This window comes from Melanotaenia boesemani, chromosome 24, assembly GCF_017639745.1.
Source record: "Melanotaenia boesemani isolate fMelBoe1 chromosome 24, fMelBoe1.pri, whole genome shotgun sequence".
In the NCBI taxonomy this organism is placed as follows: Eukaryota; Metazoa; Chordata; class Actinopteri; order Atheriniformes; family Melanotaeniidae; genus Melanotaenia; species Melanotaenia boesemani.
Genome location: NC_055705.1, coordinates 21,023,163 through 21,036,467, shown reverse-complemented (window position 1 = coordinate 21,036,467; position 13,305 = coordinate 21,023,163). Strand labels below are relative to the sequence as shown.

Genomic DNA, 13,305 nt, shown 5'->3' with positions numbered 1-13,305 from the left:
GGTATGTGTGAGGCAAAGGATGATGTTGAGTGTGTTTGTGTGTGTGAGAGCAGCTCTCCGCTCATTTTAATGGCTCCACCGCTGCTGTCTCTCCGTTCTGCTGCCTCCATTGCTGTCAGGAAGGACCCAGCTCTCATCTGACAGGACCCCGCTCAAATAGGCCATCGGTGCTCCATAATTAGTTCAAATGTCGAAACTGGTGAATTATTGATGATTGGGGACCAGTAGGGAGGAAGACATCTCACATCAACTGCCTGTTTCTTTTTGTTTTTTTGTTTTTTTAAAGACAGCTGGTGCTGTGAGGTTCTCACCACAACCGTGACTCTCCGGTGTCGAGGACGTTAAAATAAACTGGGGTAGTTACGGGACTAATTACAGACTAAAACTAGGAAATAATGTCTTATTTTTCATTAGGAACAGCTGGCTAGAGAGAGTGTGAAAGCTTTCTTCAGTACCATGTTAAAAAAAGAAATAAAAAAAGGACATCTTTAGCAGTATTTGGACACAAAAAGTAAACCACACCATGAAGACAGAGGCTAATGTATGCTCCTGCCAATCATTGGATATAATTGTGTGAGCCTGGTATAATAGCCGCTCAGACCCAGTCATTTTTTTCCCCCCTCCGGCTCTATCTCAGGTACTTAGAGGGGTTTCCATCAGCTCGTGATTTTTGAAGAGAGACCTCTCAGACAGAAATGACAATGGACTTTCAATGACTTATAATTATGCCACTTTCCTGCACAATTTCCTGGGCATCATTTGCATTAAATCTCATACGGGTGTGAGAGCACCACACACTGCTCTGCAGAGGCCCTTTGATCAGCTCCACAGCTGAAATTACCGAGTGCTCTGACACTTCCTGGAATGTCTGTGGGCCCCTGCCATCCCACAGTTATCTGAATCTGTTAATTAGATGGATCAAGTCCAAAGTTTGTGGGAGTACGAGCTGACACGTGTGTGCGATTGTTGTGACTGAGGATCACAAAGTGTGTGGACAGGCGCTTTGGATTTATGCTGTGAAAACCGTCGTCCTTACTTCCAAGGTTATTCAACACTGCTTCTTGTTTGCTTTTTTTCTTTTTTTAAATTCCTCTAAAAGCAGAAAATGATGCTGAATTTGCTGTAGATGTGCAAATGGACAAAGGTAATACTGCCATCTAGTGGACATGAGGTATAACCAAGGGATGCATCATGACATGAAGACGCTGTCTGTAGAAAAATGCTGGATATGCCTGAATGTGTTCTTTGTCTTCTCTGCTATTTGTTTATTTCTGTTTATCTCCATTCAGCATAAGCTGATGCCCATGGCTACTGGATAACATTAAAATAAAGACCATGACTTGAATGAGGAAGCCTCTCTAAATCATCTTAACTTAATTAGCCATTAACTTTAAATCTGCTGCCTCAGCTGCTGAAACAACCATTTGTGTGTGGGACCTTGATGTGGGCACGTTTATAAATGTTTTTTTTACTTGTAATTAGGAGCTTGGATGGTGTTTTCCTTTCAGATGGCTCTTAATACTGGGATTTGTTGCTCACAAAAGCAGCTCTCCCTTCCCTTCCTCTCCACAGATTTTCAAGCGGTAGGCGTCTCTTATTCAGTTCAAGAGGCTGCTGAAAATAAATCATCACCCTCCCACTAGTATGTCCAGATGGTTGATTTTTCACCAGCATCCTTCTGCTGAATTTCCCCATTGTTTTCCAGGCTAAAATTAGAAGGTAATACTCAGTGAAAACGCTGCGTTTGCTCAGATGGAGCTGGTTAATTATCAAAATCTGGATTGCCACCCACAAAAGAGCTGCTGAGGATGTATTGTTTGAGAAAGTAGAGGCCAAAGCTCAAATCAGAAAACCAAAGGACCAAATAGCAGGTTTCATCATCAAAGATTTCTCTTTGTGTCTCATTTGCAAGAACAAAACAGTCATTTTAACTACAAGTCATCAGCACAGCAACCCAACTTGTAATCACCTCTGAATACTAATAAAGACTGTACCACAGCGGAAATGTGGCAATTTAATGTAATCATTATAGCTGGTTACAACCAATTAATCAATATACTACATATAAGTAGACTGATGGCAAGAAACAACCATTATGTGCCATTTTGATGAGAATTTCCTTTGGCGGCGTTTGACAAATGACTGTTTTATCTTCAAATGCAGCAAGGGCTTAAATTCATCGGGGAGTAAATCCAGTGTTATGAGGCTTGGATTAAACCATCTGTGTGATCTGGCAGTTCTTTTTATTTCTGCATGCCTAATGTGCATTGAAAGCCAAAATCGAGTGCTTAAACTTTTCTTTTGCTGTTTTTTTTTTTTTTTAACATGACAGTGAGTCAAGGCCATTCTAAGTGTTCTGTTGATTTCATAACATGAGGATTTAAGACTCCTTAGATTTGACAAGAAAGAGGTCACTGCAGGTGGCACGCTGGAAATGCTGAGTGTTTTTATTCAGGTATGTGAGCTGAAGTGCATAGCATTAATAATATTGTTGCTGAGGCACCAATGGGAAGATTGGAGTGAGACAAGGACCAAATGGGTACAAGTGGATAACTCTGAAATGTGCATCTCCAAAGCAGCTTTAATCTAATCCAGCATCAGTGTAATTTACCAGAAAAACAAGTTTGATCCATGTTTTCTGGACCTGCTTATTAGCCAGTGAGTGTCTGTTAAAAGGAACAATTAATAGGCTACTTTTGTAATACTACGTAACATCATAACTTTAAAACAGACTCGTTTTGATGCCTCAGTGACATTCATGTACATTCCTGGAGTCGTTGTTGCCCTGCAGAGTCCCGAGGCTGAGAAACCAACCTTCATAACTTTTTTGTTTTATCTTATCCAGCAGCATCACTTTACAGAAGCATTTCGCTTTACAGCACCGCATCACACGCTAGAAACTGGATATCAACACATTGGCTATTTTGAACGCACCATGGCAAAGAAGCCCAGGACGACATTATTGGCGGAATAGAGGAAAAGAATGAAAGGAATGGTAGTAAGAGAGCTTACCCTTTAGGTCAGGGATCTCCAACTCCTTTTGAGCCAGAGTCCTGTAGATTATTAATGTATCCCTGCTGCAACAACATGGTTCCAATGAAAGAGTTCTCCAACAACTTGTCAAGGTCTGCTCGAGCCTCTTAATGACCCATCACTTGAGTCAGGTGCTGCAGCATGGACTTAAAAACCTTCAAGAAACCTTCAAGTCTTTAGGTGATCTACAGAAGTTTTCCAGACATTTATATCCCACCCAGGAGGTTTATAATCCAGTCACCATTATTTATCACATTTTCTCAATAATAAAAGATCACCATCAGTATGCTGTTGCTAGGAAACCTCTTACATTGAAATTATGAAGAAGCCACTTCCTGTTAAACTTTCCACTGCAATTGTACTTGCATGATCACTTAATACAACTCACCCCTAATATTTAATGTACACCTATACTTGTTAGTTGTTAAAGGTTTTCAGTTTTTTCTTCCCACGGGTGCTCTTGATGATTGTCTGCTGTATTTTCTTAAGAGACCTTAAAATGTTTTCCCTTTTCGCTTCTTGTTGTTCCTCCAGTCCACCAATTATATGGAAATCTGGCAATAAACAATTTTAAAAAGAATATTTAAGATTCAAGAGAAGCCTCATTTCTAACAGTCTCCTCTTGGTAAAGCAACACATCAGCCTGACCATCATTCTGCTGTCATGATGCTGGACAGGACCAGTAAAAGAGAAAAAAGTCACTTTTGCATCACTTTATTTGGGCTCCCAGTACATAAATCAAGGATTTGTTCATCAAAACACAGTCTGCTTTGGATCTCAATACAATGGAGTAAAGTTCGGACAGTTTACTTGTGTAACTACAGTCCTATGTACACAATCTTAAAGATCTGTATTTTCTGATAATTAACATTTATCATACTGAATAGCATTTGACTAGGTACAATCACAAGGCCATTTTGCAGTTTTAGCCGCTAAGTCTTGAATGCACTTTCACAGCAGATGTAACGTAAACTTTATTCGTAGCTCTATAATGAGTGCACATGTTCAGGCGCAGCCTTGGTACTTCAAATAGACATCAAATGGAGTCGGTCTCACATTTTGTGTTTGATTGGAGCTGTTGATGCACTGAAATATAAGCAGACCATATTTCCTAAAGTCAGATACCGAAGTTCTGCCCGTTTGTATCAGCTAACGGACCAGGTGATACCACAGAACAGGTAATGAACCCAAAACGGAGGAAGATTCGTTCTTTATATCAAAAATGTTCAAGACCTGAGATTTTAGTGGAACAAAATGTTGTAACATAAAAAAAAAAGTATAAACTGTCACAATGGTAAATACAAGCGATCTCTTTTGTGACTGATAACATGCACATTAAAATCAATGCAGCTCCTGTTTAAACATTTAAATCGTCTTTTTCCAGCCACATTCCTAAAACTTTTTTTGTGTGTGTTGCAAGGTAGTAGTACACATCTCTGCATTTACTTTTACATTTGACAGTTTGACGAGAATCATCTGTGATCAGTGTGTAGACACAACTGAGGGCGATGCAGAATTTAGATAACTTAAGACAAATAAATTCACTTTTTAAAATTCATAAAACATGATAATACCTTATCCTAGACAATCCTAGGGACTAAGCGTTACAAGTTCATTCCTTGGGCACTTAGTAAAGAGTCCAGCATGTCGAATGTGTTTTTGTAGTCAGTGTGTTGGCCGTTGGACATCAGCACGCCGTTTGTTCCGTCATGGTGCTGCTCCATCATCCTCTGGCCGCCGTCTGAGTAGTGGGACAAGCTCAGGCCTCCTTTGGAGGACCTGCTGCTCTTAGATGAGTGGTGATGGTGGTTCCCGGAGTCGGAGTGCGGCCTCTTCCGAGACGAGCTGGAGGAGCTACCGTCGTAGTGGCTGCTGGGAGCTCGGACAGATAAGGAGGTGCTGTTTGAGCTGAGGGAATACGAGTGACCGTGTTTTGAGTGGCGGTGACCACTGTGCTCTTTGTGTTTGTCTTTGCCGGACAGCGTCCCGCCCTGCTCCGAGCTGCCATGCCGCTCCGATGAAACTTTGATTCGCATTTTGATTTCCTCGCCGGTGGCGGAGCCGTTCTCGGCGTAGGCGGAGACCCGAGGCTTTTTCGAGCTGGACTTTTCTCTCCTGCCGTCGCCCGACTGGTGGCCCTGCTGCTGCTGGGAGCGCTTCTTGTGGTGGTGGGAGGAGACGGCGGGGGGGGGCGTACACGTCCTCCTTCATGACGCCCTGCAGGGCCAGCTCGGCCGCTTGTTTCTCTCGGTACTTTTCTAGAGTCAAGACTTTCTGCGGCCGTGAAAAAGCAGCGGCATTCACACCGAGCTGCTGCTGTTCGCTCGACCCGCCTGCAGCTCTGTGCTTGTGTTTGACCAGTGTGAAGTCTGAGGTTGGGGGCTGGGAGTACTGGTCATAGCCACAAGCCTTGGACTGGTCGCTGAGTGGCTGATACAAGTCGTAGGGGGCTGTGATAGTGTTCAGGGTGGGCATGTCTGTAGAGTCTGATGACGACGTGGAGGGGAAGAAGGAGTTGGCGACACAAGGAAGACTGTCTAAGGACGTTCCCTGGAAGGCAGCGTCCACCGCCGAGCCCTCTGTCTTTGGTTTTTTAGCAGCTTGAATGGCCTACGAGACAATTTTGGACAATTAAACAAGGACAGAACCAGTTGCATCAAAATGTGTCCTGTGATGCCTTTATGACATACCCGCCAGTTTCGTATTCTCTTCAGCTTGCTGGGCGTCCTCTCCAGGATCTGAAGAAACTCATGGGTGAGCTCTAAAAGCAACAGATGTGTCATTTCATTCTCTGATCAAGCAGCAGCAGGTATCTGAAGCTGCTGGTGAACCTCTCCATCAGGATACTACAGTAACTGTGTCTGGGCCTCCCTTCACCAATTCTCACAAAGAGAAATGTTTGCAGTTGACTCGGAAATACATGAAGACTCGTTTCCAACCAGTTTTATTCCCTGATGAATGCTGTTCGGCACTGGGTGGTCCAGATCAGGGATCTGGATTCTACCCTGATGCAACACACCTGACTCAAATCACTGGGTCATTAACAGGCTTGTGCAGAGGTGTGTTGCAGTGGGAGACATCTAAACCTGCAGGACAGTAGCTCACGAGGACCGGAGTTGGAGACCCCTGGTCCAGATGGGTGGAGGTCTGGATGGTTGGTGGATGCGCACCATGTTCCAACAAGGCTGCCCCGTGAGCAAGGTGGTGGTGGTGGAGTGATGATTTGGGCTGGAGTAATGGGGAGTGCGATGGTAGACCCCTTTACGGTGGTCTCAACTAAATCCATTCAGTTTCTAACCGAGCATTTCCTGCTGTGGTATAAAGGAAGGAGAATTCCTTCTGCAGTGAAGACAACGCTCCATCCCATGCTGCAGAAATACCAGCAGAGTCTTAGGCTGCTATGGGTGTAAAGGGAAGAAAATTCATGGTGGGGCAGCAGACCTCCAGACAGCAGCTTTGGGTGGAAACTCTGGTCTCCTCAATGAGATCCAGACAGGGACTATCCATAAATTTCCAGGTTTAATGGATTAAAGAGTTGCTATGGTGATATTAGAAGAAAAGACTGGATCTGGAAACTTTTTTTTTTTTAAATATAAAATAATCTTCCAACGTAATAGAAAACAAAAATACAACACGCAAACATTTCCAGTTCAAAACAGGATGGAGGAGCGTACCATCCAGCAGCTGCAGCGTCACGGTGTCGTCCACATACTCCCACCAGTGTTTCCCATCTGTAGACACAGGGATCTCCCAGTTGGACCACTTGCAGGCCAGATGGATGCAGACACATGCAACAACTGTGGGTCTGTACTGCAGGCAGAAGGTGGTGAGGTGCAAACTGCAGGAGGAGACAAACACCACGAAGATGCATCTGTCAGCTCAGAGGGATTTTACACAAACAAAGACACATTTTACACAACAATGACTAATAATTATTTAAATTCTCATCAATGAGGGAAATTAACAAATCTCTGCATCTCATCCACACAACCTTACCTTCCAGAACTGGAAAACCTACGTGTGTTAGGACATGTTTCTAAATGTTCACAGTAACCAACAGATACTGAACCTGCATGAGGTCATGTTTTTCATTTTTAATGAAAAAAAAAAGAAGAGAAAAAGAAGGAACAATGTTTCTCAATCTCTTAATATGAAATAACTCTAAAATTTGACAATCAAATGCAACACGTTCATCATCAGCCATGAAATTAGTCAGGAGAGTGCACATTAATTGTGATCACACAATTTCACAAAAACATATCTCTGAGACTGAGAAACACCGTCACAGGTGGGACTAAAGTCTTCGGGGGTTAATTTCCCTGACATCTTACATTCTGTTTACCAAACTACACTGCAAACTGGCTGTGGAGGTAAACAACATGAGGAAGAGCTGCACAGTGATGAAGATCAGCAGCACTTCCAAGACGCGAATCGTGTAAAAAAATAAATGTTCATTAAATGGCCATGAAATCCAGTAGTGAATGTATATTTGAGTGTATATTATGTTGTTTAATATTCTCCAGCAGATTTTAGCTCATTCAAACCAGTAACCACTAAACAAACATACAGTTGCTTCTTTCTTTCTTTCTGAAAAGGTTCCCAAGTGTGATAAGATCACTATGGAAGGACCAGAGGATCCTTCTGCGACATAACTGTACAGTTACGAGACCAGATGAATTAGCTGCTTGGTGACAATTGATGTAAACTACAGCCTCCAGAATTGTAAAAACACTGGAACTGAACTGAGGGTCATGAAGTCCACATGTGGAGGAGGAATCTCACACTCGTCCATTAAACTAGCTGGATGAGGGAGATTCTCGTAAACTGGAAAGAATCAGACTGTCTGGCCAGATTAGAAAACATTTGGAATTCATATCTGGCCTTTTTGAATAGTCTTTCATTTATTTCCATTACTCTTAAATATAAACATATAAAGGTACTATTATAATTCTGTAACCTCTAAACTCTACTTTGGATGCAAATTAAACTGATTCATATGAAACTCAAACTCCTTTCTTTGTGTAACAAACCTCAAAAACACCACAAGACAAAGTTTTTTCTGCCACCATCTTCTCTCTGTAAGTCAATAATCCTGTGATACACCTGCAATTTCAACAAGTCTTCAACACATTATCAAAGAAAAACTGTTTTATCTTCAGTTTGCAGTATAGTTTGGCGTTTCACTGTTAGCTCCTCTGGGGTAAAAAGAAAAAAGCAAAAAAAAAAGGACAAATTAATAAAGAACTGTGAACTATACTTACCAAGAAAGTCTAAAAGTTTAAGACTCTTTAGTGGCAATCTATATTCAGGCTACCATTTGAGCTTTTTTTCTTTTTTCTTTCTTTTTTAAAGACATGTGCACTCCGTACCAAGCAACCTTGAGAGGTGAACAGCACCACTACACTCCGCATTGTGCATTCAACCCCTATGTGCCAACACAGAGCCCTTGTACAATACACCGCACACAGCAGCCCGGATGGTACTTCCCAACCATGGGGGTTCCCAGGATCCGGGTGCAAACAGGGCGTTGGACACAGGAAGGGGGACCCTGCAGGACAGGAAGCTATAGTGTGCCATTACAGTGCAATAATGGGAACAGGATAATAACCTGTTGGTAGCCATGAAATAGGAAGTCTGTGCCAAATCCTTGCTTGCTGTAAAAGAAAAAGAAGATTTACTTTAGAGCTCATTTAATAACAAGCATTTGTGTGACTTTTACACAACTTGTGGCTGAGGGGGGAAAGCTTGGGTCCAACAAGAGATCTGCACTAGGAAATTAATCCCCAATAAAAAGTGAGAAAAAGGAAAATACCTCGCACTAGCTGGGAACATCTCACTACATCTGTGTGAGGATGATCAACTGTTATTTCAAATCCTGCAATAAAAGTGTTGAAGAAAGACAATCAGCCGGGGACAAAGTCAACAGTAAGACAAAAAGACATTTCATTTGTTTAGGAAAACAAACTATGTCGTCTTTTAAATGTTTGAATATGCAAACATACAACTTCAGTCAACACGCCCATGTGGGGCTTGTATAACGTCATCATGTAGCCTCAGCTGGAATCTGCAGCTTACGACTGAAACGACTAGTTTCCATAGAAACAGCTCATACAGTATGTGCAGCACTTGGGCTGTAAGGAGCTCACCCAGCGTTTGCAGCACTATCGTTTCCAGTGCTACCAGCTCTTGTGCCTGCAGCTGGAATGCCTGGAAAAAAAAATAAACCAATGAATTAAATCCAGAGAAGAGATTCACAACAACCGCAAACAAAGGATTAAATAAGCCCGTTAATATGACCATCAAAATCCCATAACTGGGTCTAATTAGACAACTGTAATAATGACATGGTCTACAATTTCTAGTCCACTAATTTCCTTTTTTTCCCTTTTCTCTTTCTTCAAACATCCTGTCTTTGTTAAACATGTTTCCCCTACCATTAAATCAGGGGGACGCCCTGCCCCCCAAAGAAGGTCGAGTTAATTTTATCCTACCCTCTCTGTAGCGTGTAGGCACCTTTTGGTAGCAACATGATGGGACTGCTTGATGAAAATGGGTTGGAAGCACTGGTCTACTTGATCATCTGAATAATCTGATGACTCCAGAGATCAGAATCATGCTGTGCATGTAAACACCCTTAATGTCTTGTCTGCATTCTTAGAAATAGAAGCATTTTCTAGAATGATCGAGAAAAGTTTCAATTTGTTTAACACCTGTTACATAACAGAGGTTACTGAAATTATCAGCATCCTCATCTTATCTCCAGCCACAGCATCAGAACATGCTGCACTCATCAGCAGTGACGTAGAAAGATGACCTCACGATGCTCTTCCAGGTCTTTGTTTTATGTTTCATATCTTGAATAAGAAATTAAAGAAACAACAACTTCCATGTCGTTATAACTGCAGCAGCTCAGCCTGGTGTTTATAGCTGATGTGAGTATATTTAGTGTATTGTTGTGGATCGGCTGTGCAGGTATGGATACGGAAATTCTCCTGCACAAGCCTTTCATGAAAACCACCATCGGCAGCGTTCCCTGCTCCATGTCTTTGTATGTTCTGCTGTTTTTCTGACTGCTCCTGGTTTATGAGTAACTGACACACTCAGCCTACTCGGCGACAAATATTTGAGCTACAGAAGGACACAGCTGGTGGGGATGATGAAATTTACCACACAAGCCTCGCTGTCGAGTGTTCGGATTTCCTTCAAAGACCTGGGCTGAGCTGAGCTGCTGTCTGTAGTTTTTTTTTTTTTAACCAAAGCATGTCACAAACAGTTTCATTAACAGCTCAGGAAATGGTATCAAACTGTGAACTAAGAGCATAAAATATCACAGTTGTGGACATTTCATATAAATAAAAAAAAGCTTCCATGCTTAAACGTACGATTCTCAACATGAAACTAATCTGAGTGAACGCTGTGTTCACTCAGATCCAAGTTCAAAACCTTTTATGTGCTGTAAACCTGCAAAAATGAACCAGAAATTCTGTCACATCTCATGACAAGCAAGGTAGGGGAAACATAAATAATATCCAACTTCCAAGATTTAGACACCACTAAAACTTTGCAGCCACATTCAAGATATTTTTTTCTGAAAATGTTCTCATTCCAAAAGAAGGATGCTAGCAGCACTGGAATGAAGAGATTAAAAAGAACTTGTGGTAAATGCATTTGTCTTTGCACCTGACGACAAAGTAGGTCAGACAAGCACAGCATTAAAATAAGCTAATCTGGCATTCAAAAGCAGCCTTAAACCCAAATATCTGGAGACATAACCAGGCAAATACCAATTCAACAAAACATAAGAGACAAAATTATGCCATTTAAAGGCCAATCCGCAGACCATATCCCCTTAGGTTGTTGTCTCTTAGAGCATGCAAGGCCTCCAAAAAACTAAATTAACCAAACACAGTGCCATCTGTCTACCTGTGGACTATTAAGTTGTCAATCCCAAAAAAGAATTGTGTTGGGCTTGCAACCATTTGACCACAGGACACAACATCACAAGTTCTGGGCAAACAGTTTTTAATACTTTTTCACAGATAAATGAATAAATATCTAATGTATGAGAGAGTCTCCACAACACATCTCAGAGACGGCTCGTCATCCAGGTCATGATCATCCTAAGAGCTTGAATAAAGGCAACTGGACTTTGTCTTTCTCATCCGAAAAGCTTCTTCAGTTCTGGTTTCAGGTGTATGCGTAACTAACACGATCAGCCCGCGTGGTTACAAATGTCTTAGCTGCACGTGGTCGGCCACAGAGGGACCCAGCTGGTGAAGACAACAAAACCGAAACCAGGCAAACCTTACCGCCTAGCAGACTTGGCTGAACCGAAGAGCCCTTTCAGGCGAAAGGTGAAACATTGGCAAGAACCAAGATTATTCTTATTCTAGCTTTAAACATCTAAATCAAAGAAAAACATCTCATTTAGTGGCTACCATGACATCCAAAAAGAAACATGCCAACTACTTAAACACATACCTCAAAGACACAGTTAAAAAAAAAGAAAAAAGAATCAAAGTCTAGCATATTTTACTTCCCTCAAAACTGATGTTGAAAGAAATACAATTTACATTAAGCATTATTATGATCACAATATGATGCAGCATACATCACACATCAAGTCTAGGCCGACATGGAAGTAGGAATCCTGTGAAAAGAAATAAATTCAATAAGACAGACACTTACACTGCTTTTAGTGTCTAGGGCTGGTTCTTGTGGGTTAACAAAGGCATGGGCAATTTTAATGACGTGCTCCAGCTTCCGGGGCTGCTCCTCAACTTTGGCTGCCAGGAACAACGTGGTCTGGGAGATAATCTATGCAGAGGAGGGGAAACAACTTAATTTCCCAAATACGTAGCACCATGAACTATAGGCCAAAACTGCGTGTGCACTTACATTTCTGTGGAATTTGGTGAAAGAGTGAATCATATAAAACCTATGCATATAAACTATAGCAGTGTTGATAATTAATTGAGATCTGGATGAGTAGTTAAGGTAAATATATGAGTGGCAAGCAGAAAAACCAACTGTGCGAGCATTAACGTCAGCTAGCTAAACGTAGGGTTAACATCTAAGAAAACCGGTCGTATTATCTAATCCTTAACTTCAAATTAATCAAGAATTTACAGATCTGTTTTTATAACGCAGAGTTAAGCATTTAATCCAAACGCAGAAACAATCGGTATTATTTTTTCTCTGTTATAAGAAGACACAAAGCAAACAATAGAATCTGTAATCTATATAGATCAGACAATAGCTAAGTTAGCTAACAGGCCGAAAAGCCCGCAGCTAGATATAAATATCGATTTATCATGCTTTAATTTAACAAAAGACTCTATGTCCAACACTGGGAGATTAACATGTGCATGTGAAATGTTAATTTTTATAATAAAACGAGCCTTGTAATCCCACGCTCGTTGTAAGCTAATGCTAGCAGCAGCTAGCCGGACTGTTTACCGGCTAGCTCTCCTGCGTTTCCGAAAGGATACACGTTGAGTCTCTGGCCTATATCTTGGATTAAGTTAGCGGCTTGTTGCCTGTATGAGAGCTCCCTGTCGGCTTCTATTCCGCAGCGCCGAGACGGTGTGTTTTCGAGCTGCTCCCGGGTAAAGAGCCATTTCGTAGAGGGTCCCCGGTGCACCGCCATTACGCTCCCACAGCGAAGCCCGACGGGAGGGAGTGGGACGACTGGGGCACCGGAAGAATGAAATTAAAAGTTTAAAAACCGGTAATTAGGTATCGGAACAGCGCCCTCTAGCGGCTGGTGGTGCGCCAATACGTACTATTAATATAATCAATGTGTGATGGACCGTTTTTTGCTTTACATACATAATTTAAATTAATTGCTTTGAGTGTGTTTAACCATGTAAGTACTATGGCCAGAAAGTTTTATTTTAATAAAAATATATTGCAAAATTGAAATTATTATTTTTCTACTAGTTTCGTTTACTAGTCAATTATTTTTATTAATATTACCTATAGCTAAATAAATCCAGGAAGAAAATAACAGAGGAATAAATACAGAGATTTAAAAAACCTTTAGAAAAAAAAAACACCATATAAATAGACAATTAAATTAAAAGGTAGATTGTTAGGGGTATTAATTAAAATGTTTATTTTAAACAGCTATAAATGAAATTTCCATTTATCCCACATTTAATAAATTACTTAATAAAAAAAACTATACTAACTGGTTTACATATAAATGATATAAAACGCCTCAGAAAATCATTCATGGGATCAATTTTGTTAATAATCTTTAACTGTACA

The 13,305-nt window shown here is 41.2% G+C and overlaps 2 protein-coding genes across 6 annotated transcripts; both read right to left on the bottom strand.

Annotated features, from left to right (window-relative positions):
* Positions 1-4,755: 4,755 nt before the first annotated feature.
* Positions 4,756-7,116, bottom strand: LOC121635513 (cyclin-T2-like). Its single transcript, XM_041978717.1, has 4 exons — positions 7,092-7,116; positions 6,708-6,911; positions 5,724-5,794; positions 4,756-5,643 (listed from the first exon to the last, which is right to left on the bottom strand). The coding sequence occupies exons 1-4, from the start codon at positions 7,114-7,116 to the stop codon at positions 4,888-4,890; spliced, it is 1,056 nt and encodes a 351-aa protein (XP_041834651.1). The 3' UTR covers positions 4,756-4,887.
* Positions 6,736-12,721, bottom strand: LOC121635400 (cyclin-T2-like). 5 transcript variants are annotated; one of them, XR_006009455.1, is made up of 8 exons: positions 12,525-12,721; positions 11,932-12,013; positions 11,722-11,850; positions 9,180-9,240; positions 8,846-8,908; positions 8,295-8,687; positions 8,064-8,136; positions 6,786-6,871 (listed from the first exon to the last, which is right to left on the bottom strand). XR_006009455.1 is itself a non-coding variant. In XM_041978521.1 (7 exons), the coding sequence occupies exons 1-7, from the start codon at positions 12,680-12,682 to the stop codon at positions 8,037-8,039; spliced, it is 612 nt and encodes a 203-aa protein (XP_041834455.1). In that variant the 5' UTR covers positions 12,683-12,721; the 3' UTR covers positions 7,274-8,036. The 5 variants fall into 5 exon arrangements, 2 of the variants coding, with proteins under 2 accessions (XP_041834455.1, XP_041834454.1); XR_006009454.1 differs by lacking the exon at positions 8,064-8,136 and having other exon boundaries at positions 6,736-6,871; XR_006009453.1 differs by lacking the exon at positions 6,786-6,871 and having other exon boundaries at positions 7,274-8,136.
* Positions 12,722-13,305: the final 584 nt, after the last annotated feature.

What these genes read in the sequence shown, in the direction of transcription:
- LOC121635400 (XM_041978520.1), bottom strand. Translation starts at nt 12,682, where the DNA reads ATGGCGGTGCACCGGGGACCCTCTACGAAATGGCTCTTTACCCGGGAG. An exon ending in TCACCAAATTCCACAGAAAT is followed by an intron (nt 11,851 to 11,931) that starts GTAAGTGCACAC and finishes TCCTCTGCATAG; the next exon opens with ATTATCTCCCAGACCACGTT. An exon ending in CCCTAGACACTAAAAGCAGT is followed by an intron (nt 9,241 to 11,721) that starts GTAAGTGTCTGT and finishes TTTTTTTTCCAG; the next exon opens with GCATTCCAGCTGCAGGCACA.
- LOC121635513 (XM_041978717.1), bottom strand. Translation starts at nt 7,116, where the DNA reads ATGACCTCATGCAGGTTCAGTATCT. An exon ending in CTCATGCAGGTTCAGTATCT is followed by an intron (nt 6,912 to 7,091) that starts GTTGGTTACTGT and finishes AATCCCTCTGAG; the next exon opens with CTGACAGATGCATCTTCGTG. An exon ending in GACGCTGCAGCTGCTGGATG is followed by an intron (nt 5,795 to 6,707) that starts GTACGCTCCTCC and finishes TGTTGCTTTTAG; the next exon opens with AGCTCACCCATGAGTTTCTT.